Source organism: Rhipicephalus microplus, chromosome X, assembly GCF_043290135.1.
Source record: "Rhipicephalus microplus isolate Deutch F79 chromosome X, USDA_Rmic, whole genome shotgun sequence".
Taxonomy (NCBI): Eukaryota; Metazoa; Arthropoda; class Arachnida; order Ixodida; family Ixodidae; genus Rhipicephalus; species Rhipicephalus microplus.
Genome location: NC_134710.1, coordinates 11,244,405 through 11,265,282, shown reverse-complemented (window position 1 = coordinate 11,265,282; position 20,878 = coordinate 11,244,405). Strand labels below are relative to the sequence as shown.

General features: G+C 44.5%; 1 protein-coding gene across 4 annotated transcripts in view; it reads left to right on the top strand.

The window, feature by feature from the left end:
* LOC142777432 (uncharacterized) overlaps positions 1–20,878 on the top strand; it is a 67,871-nt gene that overhangs the window by 10,578 nt on the left and 36,415 nt on the right. For all 4 annotated transcript variants that reach the window (XR_012888082.1, XM_075881822.1, XM_075881823.1 and 1 more), the window contains exons 8-14: positions 45–172; positions 7,742–7,808; positions 11,569–11,683; positions 11,744–12,025; positions 12,122–12,256; positions 12,335–12,457; positions 12,524–12,612. Coding sequence is in view for 3 of the 4 variants with exons in the window: in XM_075881822.1 (XP_075737937.1) it covers positions 45–172; positions 7,742–7,808; positions 11,569–11,683; positions 11,744–12,025; positions 12,122–12,256; positions 12,335–12,457; positions 12,524–12,612 (939 nt within the window). In the remaining variant the exon portion in view is untranslated. The remainder of the gene's footprint in view (positions 1–44; positions 173–7,741; positions 7,809–11,568; positions 11,684–11,743; positions 12,026–12,121; positions 12,257–12,334; positions 12,458–12,523; positions 12,613–20,878) is intronic.

Below are 20,878 nucleotides of genomic sequence, written 5' to 3'. Positions count from 1 at the left end.
TACAAAGCACTTCTCTAACGGTCTACTCCTCCCTCCTATTACAGAGAGTCGTGGACTACTACTCCCTCCTATCACTGGGACGCTTGGTTTGGAGTACATCTATAGAGGTCTTGGATGACTTTCCTTTTAGCAGCCTCCCAGTGCACTTGATTGTTCCTACAAATTTCCGGTTGTATCCTTTCCTGCTGCTACTAAATTTTTTGCATTTTACTTGCTGCTTTCGTTCCAGTATCATTACAAATTAAGGGGCCAGTAAAGAGGCTTTGACTTTTTTTTTACACTCTGCAAACAAGCTTGCCAACTTGTACAGTACACCGTGGCGATCAAAATTTTCAAGTATTACAGTGCTACACGCCATGTAGACTCTTAATTTCGAAAAATAATCCCACACCCATTTTCTTTGCCTGAAGAATCCTCCTCGTACAAGCACAGTGATGAAAGCTTGCTCTTGGGCAACTTTACGTACCACTGAGCTCGTCGATTGGTCCTTTGCTGTACTAAACGGCACCTTGGCTCTGCGGTGATGCGTTTTCGGCGGCGCAGTCTGCGTTTTCATTTTCCTGTGCAGCCCTCTGTCATTTTGTAGAGCCCAAGACTACTGGGAGAAGCAGTATTACCAGAACGAAAACCTCCGAGACAAAGAGGCGGGAGGTGTGCTCCTCGAACTGCACTTTCTCTCCGCGCTGCTATGACACATGCTCATGTCGGCGGTGCCGTGCTTGGTCGTTGTCTGTGTGCCGATAATGTATCGCAAACGTCATGTCACATTGCCGAAGTGAGCGGAGTCACGACAGCGGTCTACACCTTTCCCCTCCCTATGGCAAAGAAAGGTGGCAAGGTCACGTGAAATTTTGAAACCTGCTGAAACGGATGTTCTAACCCCTATAATTTTGTTATTTTGGCACGTATTTGCAAAATTCTTGTGGCAGCATGTTTACATAGCAAAAGTGTGCATATTTCTCTTCATAGTTTTTGGACCTCGAGGTTGTTTACTGGCCCTTTAAAAAGTAGTGGTTTATACCTCGTCTGCTGGTTGAAGGGTGTGTACTCGAATTGTGGATATTGATTTGCTGCTTGAAATTTTCATGGAAGAACTGTGTCAGTGTGTCAATCGCATTGCATGGAGAAAAAAAAAAGAAACACTTAACTAGCTATGCTTCATGGACACTGATGAAACTGGAAAGCTGGTGGTCCCAGGCTATTGCATTTGTATGTTTTGCAAGTCTTTCAGATATGTTGTGTCACTGCTCTTTAATAAACATACTTTGTTAAGTTTTGTGTTGGTAATATAGCCACCACCTTTTATAACCACAAAGTATAACAGGACAGTTGTGCGACTGTAGTAAATTGCACGCGATTTGTTGCCTTCTTTCTTTTGAGTGAACCAGGGCTGAATGGTGGGATTTATCCAGCTTTTATGGTGCATACTCGTTGATGATGCCCGCTGCCATGGATCCCGGACATGAAAACCTAGACTAAAAATAGCTTCACTGTTTTTAAACTTGAGAGGTAGTGCGCCTAGCGTCCGCAAGCGAGCATCCCCTAAAGCCGCTGCCATCTTGTGCTTGATGCTCATGATAGAATTCCCAGCACGCTCCTGTTTTTTTATGCTCAGCTTCGAAATTGTGACATGGTGCTTCCTCCTCCATGTCACTTAGCCAAAAAAGGTTGCCTTTCAGCTTCGAAAAAGTTATGAGCTAATAAAGTAACTAGTTAATTATAATTTTGCTTTGAACTTGCATGAATATTTATGTATTTTAAACTTGGTTTGGAGGAAGCAAGAAAGAAGTTCCTGTAAATTGGCCTAATGAACCCCAATTTTTACATTGTAAGAAACCTTTGCTGATTTTGTGCACTGATTATGCTGAACCTTTTGATGCTGCTCAGAACTCGTACAGAACTTTCTGTGAGCTATTGACTAGTTGGAAATATGCTAGACTGTCCGCGATATTGTGTAGGTGACTAACATACACTCCAATGTTACCTGTATTCCACCAATGCCGCCCAATCTGCATTATTTTGGACTTCATGCATGTAACACATATTGCCTTGGTTTATGGTAGTATAGTATTCTATAACATTGCAAATGAGTTCTGTAAAATTTCTCTAGTGGGCGTAAAGGTTATCAAAGGCCAAACCCCTATTCATAGGACAACCCTCTATTCATAATGGAAAGCTCTGATAGGTATAGCACATATTTCATGATCACTGTTAAATTTTGTTAATTGAGGAGCCCTTCACACAATGCTGTGAAAAAAAAAGTATTAGTGCCACTTATTGCTTTCGACCACAAAATGTCCTAGAATTTAAATGACAGCTGTCTTGCATTGCATCAACTATGATAGAAAATTTGAAGGCCAGAAATAGTACTAGGAATTAATGCTTTTTAGTTGGTGGCATTTGGTCAAATTCTTTACTGACAGATGTTCTTCTTTGAATTCTTTTTTAGTAATATTGTCAAGCTGAAACTGTAACACTTACGAAAACATACTGAGCAGTTTTTTTTTCTGCTATTATCAGTGTTATTTTTTCACCATAATATTCTGCGATTTTCCATGATTTTTCGTTAAGTGGTGGAGAGGTTTATAAGGGCACTGTAGCTAATTCTAGCCAGAGTTTACAAATATGCTGACACACTCTATGACGATGAGACCAAATACTTATTGCTGACTGTGGCATGGATTAAGTGACATCACTCTTGTGTTCTGTTCAATTGTTTGGTCAAGTGAGATTAATTAATGGGCTTTTGAAGCAGTGAAACTGAGCAATAAATTCCTATGAAAGTTGTAGATTGGTGTGCAAAACATCTGATTAGGTGGTTTCTAACTCTCTATCTAATATGTTTCTTTTTGCTTGTTACTGATGCCCGCAAAATTTGAAAGATAGCACGAGACATGACCGCTTGTGTGCTTATGCATGCTGTGATGGCAGAGCTTCCTAACATGTGTATGCAAATGACTGTAGTGCTTGGTCGGGTATGCTGCTGCTCAAAAGGTGAGCAGCGCCGAGGGTGGTCGCTGTGCTAGGATGCACCTATTGTGTACGACTTACTGCTGTCATGAATGATTGCTAAGGAAGCATATCGTTTGTACAGGAAACATTTATAAGTACTATAATCGTGGCACGCAAATGGACATGTCATGTGGTATATTTTTGTAGTATAATTAAAAGGCAGGCGAGTTGGAACTTATTCATAATTGGGCACTTATCCATAATTGGGCAGCACATAAAAGGAAACAAGACAAGCACTGGTCTAACAACTGAAAATTTATTTGAAGCAAAGCATATATATATATATATATATATATATATATACACACACACACACACACACACACACACACACACACACACACACACACATTGTAGGCCCGTGTGCTCAGATTTGGGCGCACGTTAAAGAACCCAAGGTGGTCGAAATTTCCGGAGCCCTCCACTACGGCGTCTCTCATAATCATATGGTGGTTTTGGGACGTTAAACCCCACAAATCAATCAATCAATCAACACACACACACACACACACACACACACACACACACACACACACACACACACACACACACACACACACACACACACACACACACACATATAAAACAGAACCAGGCTAACGCAATGGCGAAGTGTGTTGGCAATTGTTTGCCAGCCATCTATCGCTTTGTCAGAGCAAGAAATCGTTTTCATTAACTGGATATAATCTTGCCTGGCACATGATATTTTGTTTTTTTGTGTATATATATATATATATATATATATATATATGCTTTGCTTCAAATAAATTTTCAGTTGTTAAACCAGCGCTTGTCCTGTTTCCTCCTGTGCGCTGCCTGATTATGAGTATATTTTTCTATATATGGGCATCTGTAGTGTCCTTATGACTCTATGGCTCAAGTCCCGAGACACTGAAAGGTGAAACAAGGCCGGTTGATTAAAAACAAAACGAACTGATTTATTGGCAGAGAAAAAGAGCAAAGGTCCAAGTAGCTCAAGAGCTTCACTGGTGACTGACCGTCCTTTGGGGTCTACTTGGTTCTTCACCCTGCACCAGACATAGATACATGCAGATACACAAACAACCAGTGAATGTGGTGCATGTGTCGCCACTCTTATCGTCCACTTTGGAGAATAGAACAGAAGTCGTCGAGAAAAGCGCGCATCCGGTGTTCCTAGGCCACTGACCCGGGGGCCGTGTGCTAGATGTAGTGTTCTTCCCTGAACTGGAAATACCACCAAGAAAGCTGTCCGCGACAGCATCTGTAGTAAGCAGGGAAACAGCAATACAGTTAAATCAGCCTATGATATGGAGAGCACTTTTTTGAATAGTACTTAAATAAAGTTTCCTGTTGGGCGACTTGGTGGTGTATCACATGCGACACATTTTTAGTGGCAAAGCAGAACGTGGAGGAACTCGGAGGAGTGAAGAAGAAACACAGTGCATGGGCCAAGCACTAATTAGCGCTTGCCCTTTGTGCTGTTTCTTCTTCGCTTCTCTGAGTTCTTTCACCTTTGCCTTTTGCACTAAAAATATGTTGCATGTTGCCAAATAATATTAAGGCGAAAGCCTTTAATAGCTCTCACTTGTGGCGTTCGACAGTGTGCCCGTCCATGCCCTGAAATCGTGCCATCTGTGGTCTCTCCCCCTCAGACTCTCTCAGCAATTGCATGACGGCACAGCGGCGCACATGGGGCGCATACTAACAGTTGCGCTGCCACAGCTGTGGCCTCTCCCCTTTATACTCTCTCAGCAGTCACGGGATGGCACAGTGGCGTGCGCAACAACACTCCGTCATCAGACCACTTGTTGCAGCGCTAGACTTGAAAAGATGGCTCCCAAGTTGCCCGGTGAGGATTCCACGACAAAGTGTGTTCAAAATTACATTCGTTTTCGTGATCGTTTTGTCTTTGTTCAGACTATAACTATGAAAAAGTCATCATGACCTACCAACCAGCCCAAGCTGCTCCCATTTTATGTTCCAAAGTGTGTTCGGTGAAAGCCTGTGGCCATTCCACTGGGTGCGTCATGCAAAAACACACAAAAACATTATTTGAATGGCCAGAGGCTTTTGCCAAACACATTTTGAAATATAGGAAGCGTCCTTCAAGTTTTTCCCTAGTATTCATGTCGTTCGCTCTTTATTTTTGACGTCGTGCATGTGCATGGAGTGGCCCCCATTGCAATTTGTTTGTAAGAAAACAACTGTGTCATCACTATCGAGGAGGTGTCAGATTAGATGCTGGGGGAAACTGTCTGAGACCATGGTGACAACAATTGATCTTTGGAGATCGACTCGTCATGTGCTTTGCAATCTTGTGCTGCGCCATGCGTTTGCTAGGCCATGGCCTTCATGATTAGCTCCGGCAACATGATGGTGCATCGCTGGAGCTAATTATTGTATTGATGTCGTATGAGCGTTCACTATTGCTATCTTTGACGAAGAAGCATTTTAGCAAAAACCAAGGAATCGTGATTTTATATGAAGTAAGGCTGGCAGCTAACTCTTTTGGGTTCGATCTCGCGTGACTCTCCCAAAACGCTGGTGTAAGGGAACACGACCACTCCAGGGAGAAACGTTCTTTTCGAAGTCGCTTGTTGAGAGCGCAGCACGTGGACAAGTATACGAGCCGTGTGTTGATGCTTGCCGAGATAGCAACCGCACCGTTAGAATGAGAATTCACTGTTGCTTCTCCTTCCCTTCTTCCCGTGCTTTTCTTTTTATGCTCGTTAAAAACTGGTGGGATGTTTTCTCTCTTCTTGACCATTCGACGGCAGGTCTTAACACGCGGGGTTATGTTATTGCATGCACATTCCGAACAATGAAGATAGGCCGGCTTGCTTGATCTATGCTTCTGGAGTGCTTGTTGCCTTTGCTCGCAAGCTTTTACACGCAGGTAGATTTTGAGGTGCACAAAGAAACGTTGACAATTTGTACTTTATACGGGACATGACAGTGACAGCAGAAACCTGCTGAAAGTGTTGATAAATTTCTATCGTAATAGCAACGAAGTTTTTGAATAGCCAAATAAAGGTTTGGGGTGACCTCTGCCTTCTGTTCTCTCTTAATTTTTGTGTTTCATGTTTGAAATTTTTTATTGAAGCTGAATGGAACAAAAACTCGTTCTATGTGAATTTTTGCAAGAATCTGTCAAATTTCGTTATATCCAGGCTTAACATTGCTTCAAGGAGTACTGACTCTATTTTGAGGCACACCTATAAAGGTCATTTCTCGTTTCCATTATATGTACGGTGAGTGCTCTATACACACTCAAGCCAAACAGTATGTATAAAAAACTATATTACTTTGGTTTGAAAGCATTCGTCACTCAGCATTGTGTTGGCACATCACACATCACTGTGCCAACACAATACCTCGATACCGAAACCGAAAGTGCTTTTTTAAGGTTTAAAAAATACTGGCGGGTTAGTTGGTAAGACATTGCTGCCTATGGCAGTGCACACCATGTTACACAAAGAGCACACACACAAAGAGATGACACAAGCGCGTAACTTCAAGGGATTTTTGCTATGGAAAAGAATAGCTTGAGTAGGCGACGCATGCATTGTTCGCACATGACGTGTGCCTACTGCAACGATCAAAACTAAGAGCATCTTGTCATGTAGCAGCAACTAATTCGCTTATACAAGAGCAACTAAAAGTAGAGAGGGAAATGTAAGTGTGGTCTGTATTTATACCTAAAAACTTTCTTTCGAAAAACTTTTTTTCTTTCAGACCGACTGAAGTCTGCTCGATTAAGCGCAGACGCCCTTACGTCCACTGCAAAGAGCGTGCAGTCTACTTAATTCCACTGACGAGTGACTGGGTCTATGTTGCGCAAATGGGCTGATGCCTCAACTTGAGGCTTATGCTGCATAATTACTACTTCTCTAAAGAAGACGCTTGCCACCTTGCCTTACACTGCAGAAACTACGGCTGCGAATTCGTGTTGGAAAACACGAAGGTGGTGGGCAAAGTAAAAGGCAAAGTAACCTGGGAAATTATAGAGGCAGTAGAAATTATCGATAAAAAGGAAGGATGCATTAGTTGCCCATCGGTTGTTGTAGCTTAAAAAGAAAGTTTTTAGGTATTAACACTTGACAAGGTTACATTTTTCTTTCGAGCTTTTGTTCCTCTTGTTTATAGCGAATTGGTTGCTGCTACATAAGGTTCTCTTGGTTTTTACCATTGCAATGGGCACACATCATGTGTGAACAATGCATGCACCGTCTACTTAAGGTATTCTTTCCTGTAATAAAATTCAGTTTAAGTTCAGCACTTGTGTTGTCTCTGTGTGTGTGTTCTTTGTGGAACCTGGTGCGTGCTGCCATATGCTGCAATGTCTTTTTTAAGGTAGCAGTGTTAAAAATAGATTCATTGCATTCCTAAGCACTATGACATTGCTTTTAGGGCATGCGACACAAAGGTTTTTAGAGCAATCAGCCAAAAAGATGAAATTTTTTTTACAGTAGTTTCAGTAGATATCTATAAACTGTCTCATGAGACGTTTGGCAAACCGATCCACAACTTTCTCTTTGAAAATTTTTATCCGAAAATAAAAAATTTGACTTACTCTATGCAATAGTCACCAGCATTTATATGGTCTCGTTGTCATAAAATGCATTGGCATATGTTGAAACTCTGGCTAGAGTTACCTGGATCACTTTGTATCACTTCACTCTTACACATGTAGCAAGCATTCCCCAATTGGCTGTGCATTGCATTTGCCTTAGCATTGTCTTTTTAGCGTCTCTTTATCAAGTGTCCAGGCTTTGCCAGCGTGGGTTTTGAAGAAGGTTAATGAAAGCGAGCAGGTATGTGTGTGTATTTTTTAGTGTAAAGAGTAGTACAAACGAAGAATGAGAGTTGACAGAGTGCTGATGTTGAATATTGAGTTAGATGGATAGATGCATTGTCGGTACTCATGCTTTAGTACAAGAGAAATGAGAGGGCAAGGCAGTATCGCTAGTTTGAGGAGTTAAGTGCACATGACTGGGTTGAGAGGACTGGGTTGATGGGTGTATGGCTCATGCGCTTTTTTTTTTGCGTTCTCGAAAAAAAAGGTGATAATTACTGAGTCCTTGACAGTAATGTCGCCTCGTTTAGTAAAACAAAAAATTGAAATATTCTGTAACAGTTGAAACCTTGTGCAGCAGTACTATCTGTTTTTGTTTTTGTTTTTTCACGAGTTAGTAGGCAGGCGCTTTTCATTCATTGCCATTATGTTGATGCATCGTAGATTGCAGAAAGTAGGAGCTTTATATCTTTAAAGCTATTCAGGATCTTCCTTAGAAATTTGTGTTTTGAAGTAATGTAGCACATTGGGCTAGTTTGAGCATACTTATGACAGTCAGTACAAAAAAGGACACAGAATACAAAAAGTACTCGACACATTTCTTGTTTTGAATAAGAATGCTTTTGGCCAACACATCATGTAAATTTTTAAATGTAGCATTTCTTGTGACCGAGAGCCAAACATTATGCTAAGGGGTAAAATTAAATTTTTTATAAGACAAATACAGCATTACTGGAAAATATTGCACACTAATTTTGCATAATAGTTTGTGTAATTTCTAGCTAAAAGCGCATTCGTGTATTTACTTCACTAGAAAAAAAATATTTCCCTCACTTGTCATGTGCTGTAAGAGTAATTTTCTGATTATTTTGTTTTCAACCCATCTTCTCAACATTTTAGGCTTTGATTATAAGATATTTCAGGATAACCTAAAAAATTTTTAGTGTAATCGATGAGATAGTTTTCAATAAAAGGTAGCAATTTTCGAAAATTTTTTTTAAAACAACCGCAAGGAATGTCTCTTTTTATGCTTCAAAATGTGCAGGACAAGCTCACGATGACCAATGGTTATGCTTCCATGTGCTTCAAAAGCACACTAATGGAAACATTTGCAATCACAGCTTATGAAAATGGCTCAAATTGAATATAGGTAGTTCATTGATGCAGCCATATGTGTTATAAAAATCGCATACATGAAGAATAGATCATGGAAAACAGCATCCTCGTGGCTGTCGGGAGGCAGTTTTTCGAGCCAATTCTTTAATGTCTTTGAGTGCTTTTGTTGCTACTGCTTATGGTAACAAAACTGTGACCTCCGTTTCATATAAAGCCAGCGGCCGTTATCGGAGGCACAGCTGTGCTTGAGAGGGGATGCGGACACTGCTGTGGCTGTGGCTGTGTATGAGATAGCTTCAGTCATCGAGCTTTTTAAACTTGCAAGATGTTCGATTTAAACGCACAACACGTGTAAACGAGTGTCTGAGTGTGTCCCAAGACCTGCATGAGCCCTCCGGCGAAAGGAGTAGCCGGTCAAAATGTGCTGCTCACGGTGGTTTCGGCTAAAAAGACACGAAAATTCTGGATTTAAAGCGCCATTATTATTATATTATTTTGAGGCACAGTGAATTGAAAATTTCAGATTTTTAATCATTGAATGTGTAATTAAATCTAAAGAACTCTTTTTATTCCCCGAGTAAAGTGCGGCCACCGTGGTTGCTTGGCATGAGACGTTAGTCCTGACGTTTTAATAGGTTTCACTTATCATGTTTTTGTGCTTTAGATGCTTTGCAAACGCAACAATGCCCCAGTAGTGTCACTTGTAAAAATAGGCAAACATCTGGGCTGTTGCCCAGATCACGGCTGTTCGATTTTCTGGGCTGCTTACGTAGAATGGTTTTGTATAATGTCCAAGAAAATTAAACAGAGTTGTTGTGCCAGCTATAAATTTTTTGCCAATGCAGTGCCACTTCTACGCAAAATTTAGATAAAGCAAGATTTAGATAAAGCAAGATTTAGATAATTGAAATTGGAATAGCAGGCAGCAACAGTGTCTGTGGTGGCATTAATGTCCTCCATGAACATATGCATGCACGTTCTTCAAAGTTGGAATCATGATGGTCTAGCAGCAGTAGGGCCCACATTCATATCCCACACTGCTCCTTGTTACTCAGGAAACTAGACATGCCTTTTGGTTGTCTTCTTGTAAAGGAACGGCTCGTCATCGCACAAAATGTGTTCGGCAATGTCGTTCCACTCACACACTTCAGCTGGTTCAAGAAATAACATAGTGGGTGCACAGGGAGCACCGCAACCATCAGCTCATGTCATGCCAAACAAGGGTTTCATCACATGAACAATGCTCTTTTTGGCAAAGTTTCATCACGTTGTGACAGCCTTGGGTAGCGTGTGAAGCTGCTCCATAGTGTGGTGGCAAAATTCCATGGCCTTAAAGGACTCTGGTGTCGCTCTCCAGAGTGTGTATAATATATTAGGAATGAAATACAAACATCTGTTCTTTAGTCAATTTATCTTGCCATACCTCATTAACAGCCAAGTGGGACAGAATTTTCTTTGACTAAATTCATTGAATGAGTAGTGTATACCACCAAATAAATCTTGGCAAGGCCGCAAGGATCATTGTGGTGTACTTTTTTTTAGCAACCTTTAAAGAGCATCTAAGCAGATGATTCAAGCATGTGATGGTTGTCACTATTACGTTAGTCTAGTAGTGCTGCCTGCAAGATGTTTTACTGCCCCCTTGTGTGTGAGGTCTTACTAGGGAGTCAAGTGTTTTAGGTCATGCTCTCTTCACCAGTCATTTCCCGGAAAATCTTGTTTTTTTTTTTTAGTTTAGGTAATACTAGTAGCTATTGCTATGATTTTCGTGATTCTACCACTCATAAACAAAAGTTTTGCATGAATGCACATTTATATCTATACTATTTGGAACTGTTCATTTCATAAAATTTTGTTACTGTTAGCCTCATGTAGTGGGTGCATTTGGAGCCCAAGTAGCTGCCCACCATGCAGTGGTTTACTACAGGCCTATAGCCAGAGCAAGAGCCTTAGCCCCCCCCCCCCCCCCCCACCTTCTTGAAATTATGACAAAGGGCTGTTTTACCGAAAATAAGTATAAAAATAGGTGTTTCTTTTTTTCATTTTTCAAGATCTTTGGCAAGTGCCCCTTCCCCCCCCCCCCTCCTGAAGAAAAATCCTGGCTCTGGCCCTGACTACATATATGCTTGTACAAGGGTTATGGACAGCACAGTGGATTAGTGCTCCACTGTACACACTGCTTTTCATTGCACTTTTATCTAGGTAGCATTAAAAAGACGGCAGAGTGGTTCTTGGTTGTATCATGGATGACGGTCTTTTTGTTACCTGCCAGATTACAACCTTTGAAAATAAATGCAAACAGCAGAGTGCATAGGTACTGTTTGTATTTCTTTTTATCACATTGGTACATGTCATTTGGCATATTGAATGAGTCAGGCGCGTAGCCCGAAATTTTTTCGATTTTTTTCGTAGGCGAAAAAGGGGGAGAGGGGGCAGTACCTGTTGAAAATTTTAGAAAACGACCTATTTTTATTATTTTTTGTAAAACAGCCTCCTCAATCTGAATTTCGGGGAAGGAAACCTAGCTCCCCCCATCCCTGGTTATATGCCTGGAACGAGTATTTCTGAGTAGTGATAGCATTTGCTTTAAAGTGACTATGTCCAAACATGAAGCCTGTTGCTCAGCACACATTTTTTATTTTTTTTTCATTTTTATTGACTAGGCCTGCGTGATTCTCCGACTGTCATACTGGGATGATGTTGACATGAAAGCAAAATCATCAACGTCCTCTAGCACAGATTGGCAGGATAATCTACTGATGGAAAAGCCATGTCGGTGTGAGTTTGTCTCTTTTTTTTCTGTTTGATTGTTAAGATTAACTCGTATTAAATTTGCAGCTGCTTCAGTGGGAGACCAGTGCCATCAGAAACCAAGTGGCCACTTGCACTTTATATTAATGGCAGCTGACAACATGAACATTGTTTACCCCTTGCGGAAAACGCCTCCTTTCACAGAGACATGCCTCCATTCCGGCCAGGAGAGTGCATCCTTGCCACCTGCAGTTGGAAGTACTACTTCTGAGCTGATGCAAGAAATACCACTTGTTTGCACTGACAGAGTTCTTGATTCTCTGCAAGACAATGTTTCACCTAGCCTTGCTTCGTTTGGGGACTTTATTGGTAAAGCTCAGATTCATATATTCACTCTCCTTCTCCGCTACTGTTTCTTTGGTCTGTGCCACTACCAATCTCACTGCAAACATTTTTTTTCTTCAGCTAGTGATGAAAGCTTCCGCGAGGATGTAGAAGAGCCTGAAAAATCTCTTGATGTATTGAAGAGTGTGGAGTCTGATCGGGCGACTGATTCTGCTGAAGAGTCTTGTTTGAGTTCACCTGACGACATGACATATGGTTAGAATCTTTTGTACACCAATGTTTATTCTCTGTTTACTATTTTGTGCACATATACATTATATCTTGTTGTTGTAGCATCTCTTGGTGATCCTTCTGACTGGCCTGAAAGGCGTTTTCTTGTTTCTGAGTCACTCAAGAGCTCAGCATCCAGTGAAAATTGCACTCTCTCCAATGCAGGTGGTAGTCCTGGTCTCAAGGGTAAGTTGTCATCTTGCAGTGTCATTGAAATAAGTCATTCTTTCACTTGTATTCATTAATTTCTAGAGCTTACCATATCAGCTGCTGAGATAGCTAAACTGTTTGATGAATCTGGACGTCCCAAACGAAAGCCACTCCACCCTGTTCGTGCTGTGGTAAGTGTGGCAAACTTTTGCTGTAATTATGCATGGGTTGTGCATATTTTAAAGCTGTTTTGTTTTTGTGGTGATATATATGGTGTGTTATTTACGAAAACTGGTGAAGACCTTTTTGACGACTTCACTGCGTTGTGGGTCATTGGTGGTTCACGGCTTGTGCTTCTCCTGTGTGGGTGCGATGTTATGAGTATGCCTCTGCTTGTGGATACGGTAACTTCACCACACTTCGATCGCAGAGGTACGATTCTGGTTGCTAGAAGTTAAAAATGGCCGGAAGAATACTTTTCTGGTGTTAGATGGCAGGATCTACCGGTAACCAACAGTGCATTCACTGCTAACTTTTTCATGCTGCGTGCGGTGTGACGGACTGGTGACCCATGCCAATGCCTCCTCTATATTTTTAAGTGCCCGGGCGAATGCTGTCCTCCGGCCATCGAGAGCGCGCTCCGCTGCGCCTTCCCGTTATCACATGGCGGCGCTGTGCGAGTAGGCTACGGTATGCTGGCGCTAACTGGCCGCGTCTATTGCTAATCTCCTGAATTCGTGTTTGTATCGGAATTCAAGTGCATTCGCGCTTCTCGCAGATTTTAACTGTTACTTATCCCGAATGCAGTCCATCTGGCTGTGATGGCGGTGGGAATAATGCAATAATGCTCTTAATTTTGATGGTATTCGTGATTTATTCTATATTTCAACCTTGTGCAACCATGTGCTTCAAGTGCCCCGGCATGTCGTGTTGTTGCGTACCGCTGTGCCAATCGAGGAAAAAAAAACAACACTGATGGGCTTTCGTTCCATGCAATACCAGCTGCCTCTAATGTACGGGGGAGGTGGCTCTCTGCGATCAGGCGGGACAATCGTCACTGTCGCAAATTACAGGCTGCTACTGCGGGCGATAAACAGAGACATCACTGCGTTACCACACCCATTTAATGAACACTCACTGAAAAATATATATACAAAAAATGTGCAAAACAACTAGTAATAACTTCAAACTAAATTAAAATTAACCCACAAACAAACTCCCATACAGACTAAACTGTCCTAAAAATGCAAACTAAGCCTCACTAAGCTTACATTCCCACCACGCTAAACGCTAAATCGTCCTAGTCAACATCAGGCATCTTTAGCCTCATAGTTACCAAGCCGATTTGCAGCTCGTCAATGTCCGGGGTCGGTCACGCTGATCATCTTGACGTCAATGTTTTGATTAGTTGTTTCCGGTATCTGTTGAGGATGTCGACGTTCTCTACGAATGTTGTCGCTGCTGCTGTTGCCGACCTGGCCGCCCGTCGTCGTCGTCGTCGCCTGATGTCGGTGTTGATGTGGCGGAGGCCTCCTAGGTTAGGCCTAGTGGCCGCAGGCGATACCTATTGCTGTATGCTGACGTGGCCATTTGGGGACTGTCTTTGTCGGTTGGCCTCGAAGGGGGCTTGTGCCAGAAACGTCTGTGCTTGCTGTAAGCAGCTACTGCATCCCGAGCAGCCTCCTTCGAAATGTGGCGAGGTCTCCGTCTTCTCGGGACAGCCGCGTCACAGGTTGTCGAGTCACTGTTCTGCCGCTCCCATTGCCACTGCGTTCGGTGGCGATGCGACCTTCTGCCAAGCCCACGTCGACAATCCCAGCTCTTCGCTGCTCGCGCGCCGATCGTTACTGGGGTTAGCACCTCGGGCCTCGCTGTACGGTGAGCCTACTCGCACTTTTTACAATCTTCTCTGAACTTCCTCGTCGTCTTTGTCTCAGAAGGGCTTCTTTTTATGACATTTGCCCCCTTTTTCAAGAGTTCTTTTCTCAAAAAACTGCTTGCCTCTCTTTCTTGATCTTGTAGGTGCTTTCGCTTGCCAAGTGTTCACTTTAAAGTAACTTTCACTTCACAGTGGTCGTCAAAAAGCACTTTAGCAAGCACGTCATCTAACACTACACTGTTTGGCAAGTCCATTATTCTATCATCCGTAACACTATTGGCTACACTCGAAAATTTAGCTACCACAAGAGTGTAACACTCACTGTTCACAATGCTGACTAACTCATTGTGTACAAAATTCAGCTTCAATTAAAGTCATCAATCGACCTACTTCAAACACATTCCAGAAGACCATCTATTTTTCATGAAAGCAATAACGAGTTTGAGACAACACACTTTGTCACAGAACGAGCGCTAAAAATGGGCGCGCCGCCAAATTGTTGCGGTAACGCGCGGAAGAGACGCCGGGAGGTCAAAAGAAAAAAAACAGAACAAACATCCAAGGCTCCCTGGGCACGCGCTCTCCCCTTGGAAGCGTGGCTTCGCCGACGAACCTCCTCACCCCACATCGGCGGCCGAGATAGCCCGCGAAAGTTCTAGAACGAAAGGGGCGTGGTCATACCGAGTTGAGTCATCGGCCGCGGAGGGCATTCCAACCGTCTCGCCCTCTTCCCAGCCTTCGCTGCGTATCGCGCCGACGAAATGACGAGAACCTTCTGGAATGTCGCGCGCAAGGTATTAACCGAGCAGCCGAGATGAGAGATCAGGAGGAGACGGAAGTTAGCGCCAGAGCGCGTAGGGTATACCGCCGTGTAGTCGGCGAAGGTTTTGGTCCGTAGAGACAAAGCGGGAGAAGAAGATGATTTGCACCTGAGGGGTGACGACTCGAGCTACAGGCAAGAGTGTGTTTACCGCTATCGAGCGAAGACGCGTGACAACAGCTGCGTATGTGAAGCCGACGTGTTTCCGACGAAGAAGTTTGAAGCTTGGAGAGTGGCCAATTGAAGACGCGAGGTTTCATGGAAGAGAAACTTCGAGGGCGCGGAACGACAACAACGCTGGACTTTGAGTGAGTGATTCTCGGAAGAGTATCATTCAGACTTTTGTTCCAAGAACTTTGGACTGGATAGGTTTTCTATCTCTTTAGTCTTTAAGTGTCTTGGTTGTTCAATGCATGCGACTGCATTGTAGTGCGTATCGTTGTCTGTGTCCGTTGTTTTGAGTGTGGCTGATTGTACTGTGTAGTACGTTGTTTGATTGGTGACGTATTGTATCTAACTATTGTGGAGTGTACATTCTTGTGTATTGTTTTCGATCTTCCATTTTTGAGAATATAATATTTGTTTTGTTTATCAACTCTCGGCTCTGACTTGTTCTTTGTGCCACAGCCCGCGTCCGCTGGCGCGCCAAAAAGGACCACTTCTAAATTGTCCACACTTTCGTGGTGCGGTTCGGGGGGCCCATACTTCGGCCCTTGGAATTAGCCGTGCGATAGCCTCCCTAATCAACGGGACCGGTGTGTGACAATTAATCTGGCGTCCGCGACAGGACCTTTTGGTGCACAGTGTGTCCAAAGTAGTGAGAAAGAGCCTCGAGTTGTTGATAGTGCTATCGGAACGATTTTGTGTGTTGTTCAGTGTTCTCGTTAACGAGTGCAGGAGAGTGTTCCGATAGACTGATTTAGGCAGATACTTTTTGCACGCGGCAAGGTTTTATTTGCGAGTTGCGAGACACAATGGATCTCGAAAAGTTAGTCGCTCTTGGTGAGAAGATGGGTCTTTCTGGCGCCGAACTACGGAAGTGGGTCACCCAGAAGGAAAAAGAAGAAAAAGAGAGGGCCAAAGAAGAAAAGGCAGCTGAGCTGGAAAAAGAAAGGCTGGCGGTCGAAAGAGCCAAAGCGGAAAAAGAAGCTGAGTTGGAACGAGAGAGGTTGGCAGCTGAGAGAGCCAAGGAAGAAAAAGCAGCCGAGTTGGAACGAGAAAGGTTGGCAGCTGAAAGGGCGAGAGAAGAAAGAGAAGCAAAGGAGCGACAGCTGAAAGAAGAAAGAGAAGCAAAGGAGCGACAGCTGAAAGAAGAAAGAGAGCAGCAGTTGAAGTTGGAGCTGGAGAGAGAAAAGCTGGCCGCTGAGAGGGCGAGAGAAGAAAGAGAGGCAAAGGAGCGACAGCTGAAAGAAGAAAGAGAGGCAAAGGAGCGACAGCTGAAAGAAGAAAGAGAGGAAAGGGAACGGCAGCGGCAGCACGAGATGGAACTCGAGCGGCTCCAGTCGCAACAGCGAAGTGAAACTCCCGTCCAAGCTAGAGTTGAAAGCAGCGAACGGGAAGATCATGGCTTCCGCTTGAACCCAAGCAAGCTGCTCGTGGCGTTTGATGAAAGGAAGGACGACCTTGACGCGTACTTTACCGATTCGAGACGATTGCGAAGAGCCAGAATTGGCCGGAACATCAATGGGCAACTGCTTTGAGTACTTGCTTGAGTGGGGAAGCGCTCAGTGTGTACGGTAGGCTGACGCCGACCGATGCAGCCAACTATGCAAAGGTGAAAGCTGCTCTGCTGAAGCGATTTAGATTTACTGTGGAAGGTTTCCGGGACAGATTTCGGACAGGAAAGCCAGCTGATGGTGAGACGGCTACGCAGTATGCCGCCCTACTTTGCCATTATTTCGACAGATGGATTGAACTTTCAGGGACAGCACAGGAGTACGATGAGCTTAGAGAGCTCCTAATTAGAGAACAATTTCTTACTAGTTGTCACTTAAGCCTGTTGCTGTATTTGAAAAAGAGGAAGGCTGAGTCACTTGAAGGAATGCTTGAATTGGCTGATCAATTCTTGGAAGTGCAAGGTGGAACTAATTTGGCCAAGGTCAAGAAGGATTGTCTCGATGATTCGCAGAAATTGGCTCCCGAAGAAAAGAAGCGTGCACCAGAGAGCATTCCGCGATGTTTTCTGTGCAACCGAGTGGGTCATCGCGCGAAAAACTGTCGAACGATCTTTACGAGCCCTACGGCAGTAAAATGTTTTAAGTGTGGCCAGACTGGGCACAAAGCAGACGCATGTCGAAACGGAGCGAGTCAAACTCACCAGGTATCCTGTGTGCTAGCAGCACCGAAATCCGATGATAATGCCGTCACCGACGGATTTGTAGTTGAAAAATGGGGAGAAAATTCCTATTGTGGGAGCTGTTGTGTCAAAACGGCCAACCGGTGTTACGAAGGGAATGCCAACGCTGCCTGGAAAGGTTGCGGGGAAGAAGATTACGGTTCTAAGAGATACCGGTAGCTCCACGGTTATCGTGCGGAGAAATTTGGTACGGGAAAGTGAGTTGACCGGCAAAACGAAACCGGTTTGCTTAATTGACCGTACAGTTCGGATGATTCCCGAAGCAGAAATTGAGGTTGAAACCCCGTACTTCAGCGGGAAGGTTACTGCTTTATGCATGACGACCCCCCTTTACGACCTTGTCATCGGAAACATCGCCGGGGCGCGAGGACCGAATGATCCGGAATGATTGGGAGAAGACCCTAAGATAGAGCCCTCGCCAACCCAGCGACCGCGAGATACAGTGGAGGAGCATCCCGTGACGGATCTCACTAGAGCCCAAGGTGAAGCCGCGGCGCAAGAGACAGCGAATGAGAAGACGATCGTGTTGAATGAGTTCACGCGCTGGGCAGCTGGACGTACGTCGGCACGACCCCAATTGACCGACAGTGTAAAGGAGACGGAGTCGGCCAGCCAGGCCAAGTGTAGAGACATGAACAAGCTGGTAAATAAACAGACCGGACCCGTCGAACGTCATGACGCGTTAGCAGGGTCGGAAGTGACAACGATGGCTGAGATGCTGCCTCAGATACCGTCGTTGGAAAAGGCTCGCCGAAAAAGAACAAGAGAAAACAAGAAGAGATCGAGCGAGCGCCGCGAGAAAGGACGCAAACGCAGCTCGAAATACACAGGATAGGTGCTGAGGTCGAATCAGAATGTGTTTGGCAGTGCTGAGTGCCATATGTTGTGTTAATGTTGTGTTATCCTGTGTCACAAGTGTCGAAGTGTTTGTGCTGTGATGTGATGTATAGTGTTGTATAATTGTTGTAATGAGAGAACTTTGTACATTTGTATTATCGGGAATGTGTGATGGAGTGTTGTACTCGTGTGCCTGTGGTTATATTTCACGTGTTGTGTAATTGAATTACAATGTACAGTTGTATTGAGTGAACTATTGCGAATGTGACGTGTCATGAGCGACGGACTATGTTACAGTCTTTGAGTGTGTGGGGACTGTTCGCGCTCGTTTGTGTGGTTCTGAATATTATGAGATAATATTCTTAAAGTGGGGGGCAGTGTCGCAGAACGAGCGCTAAAAATGGGCGCGCCGCCAAATTCTTGCGGTAACGCGCGGAAGAGACGCCGGGAGGTCAAAAGAAAAAAAAAAGAACAAACATCCAAGGCTCCCTGGGCGCGCGCTCTCCCCTTGGAAGCGTGGCTTCGCCGACGAACCTCCTCACCCCACATCGGCGGCCGAGATAGCCCGCGAAAGTTCTAGAACGAAAGGGGCGTGGTCATACCGAGTTGAGTCATCGGCCGCGGAGGGCATTCCAACCGTCTCGCCCTCTTCCCAGCCTTCGCTGCGTATCGCGCCGACGAAATGACGAGAACCTTCTGGAATGTCGCGCGCAAGGTATTAACCGAGCAGCCGAGATGAGAGATCAGGAGGAGACGGAAGTTAGCGCCAGAGCGCGTAGGGTATACCGCCGTGTAGTCGGCGAAGGTTTTGGTCCGTAGAGACAAAGCGGGAGAAGAAGATGATTTGCACCTGAGGGGTGACGACTCGAGCTACAGGCAAGAGTGTGTTTACCGCTATCGAGCGAAGACGCGTGACAACAGCTGCGTGTGTGAAGCCGACGTGTTTCCGACGAAGAAGTTTGAAGCTTGGAGAGTGGCCAATTGAAGACGCGAGGTTTCATGGAAGAGAAACTTCGAGGGCGCGGAACGACAACAACGCTGGACTTTGAGTGAGTGATTCTCGGAAGAGTATCATTCAGACTTTTGTTCCAAGAACTTTGGACTGGATAGGTTTTCTATCTCTTTAGTCTTTAAGTGTCTTGGTTGTTCAATGCATGCGACTGCATTGTAGTGCGTATCGTTGTCTGTGTCCGTTGTTTTGAGTGTGGCTGATTGTACTGTGTAGTACGTTGTTTGATTGGTAACGTATTGTATCTAACTATTGTGGAGTGTACATTCTTGTGTATTGTTTTCGATCTTCCATTTTTGAGAATATAATATTTGTTTTGTTTATCAACTCTCGGCTCTGACTTGTTCTTTGTGCCACAGCCGGCGTCCGCTGGCGCGCCAAAAAGGACCACTTCTAAATTGTCCACGCTTTCGTGGTGCGGTTCGGGGGGCCCATACTTCGGCCCTTGGAATTAGCCGTGCGATAGCCTCCCTAATCAACGGGACCGGTGTGTGACACACTTCAATCTGTTCTTTTTCACATTCCGCATATTTTTCAGTTTCTTCCTATGTCTACTCGCGCCCCATGGTTCAAGACGCTCGACACAGCTAATGCCTCTGTTCCTTTTACTCCGATGCCTCCTTGAATCAGCTGTCGTGCGTAGCGTCCTGACTCTCGCTGCGTCGGCTCTTTTCGTCACTAGTTTTCCTGCCTGATGATCAAGGCATAGCATTAGCTCTTTCTGAGTGGTTTTCTTTCGTCTCATGCGTCTGCAACTTTTGCACCACTCTACTTGCGTCCTGGTGACCCTGACCGGTTCTCTCGGCATCTACAGCTGTCTCATTTTCTCTTATTTTTATGCGTTTTACAATGCACGTAAAAAGCATCTCATTCTTTCTCGAACCCTCCGGCATTATTATCTTTCATCAATGCGTCGTTCTTTTTCTTTCAATATGCCTGCCCAACCCCGAACATCTGCTCACTGTCTCTTAGCTACCTAGCTTGGTTGCGTTCGCTTCCTCCGTGCACTGTTCTACAGTATCCACGTCTTCTAGTCTAACCATTGCCTTACTGCAACTCTCTGAAACATCTAATCCCTTTCTCTGCAACTCATCGCTCACATGACCTGTCTCGCTGGCATTAAAATCCTGCTAGCTAACCTTACGCTCAACCGAAGCATAACAGGGAACACCGCACACACTAATTTCTGCTGATGTAAAGTGGCTATAACCCAGAGGATATGCGAGATGGTGGTACTTGGAGTGTTCACTAGAGGGACGCATGGACGGACGCATGAATGCACAGACAGACAGCCTAGCAGGCGGACGGACAGGTAGACGGATGCATAAAGCGGCTATGTGCAACAGGGTATGCTAGATGGTGGTACTTTGAGTGTTTTCTAGATGGACGCATGGACGGACGCATGAACGGACAGGCAGAGAGACTAGCAGGCGGAGGGACAAGTAGACGGACGCGTAAAGTGGCTATATGCCACAGGGTATGCGAGATGATGGTACTTGGAGTGTTCACTAGATGGACGCCCAGACGGACGCATGGATGGACAGACAGACAGACTA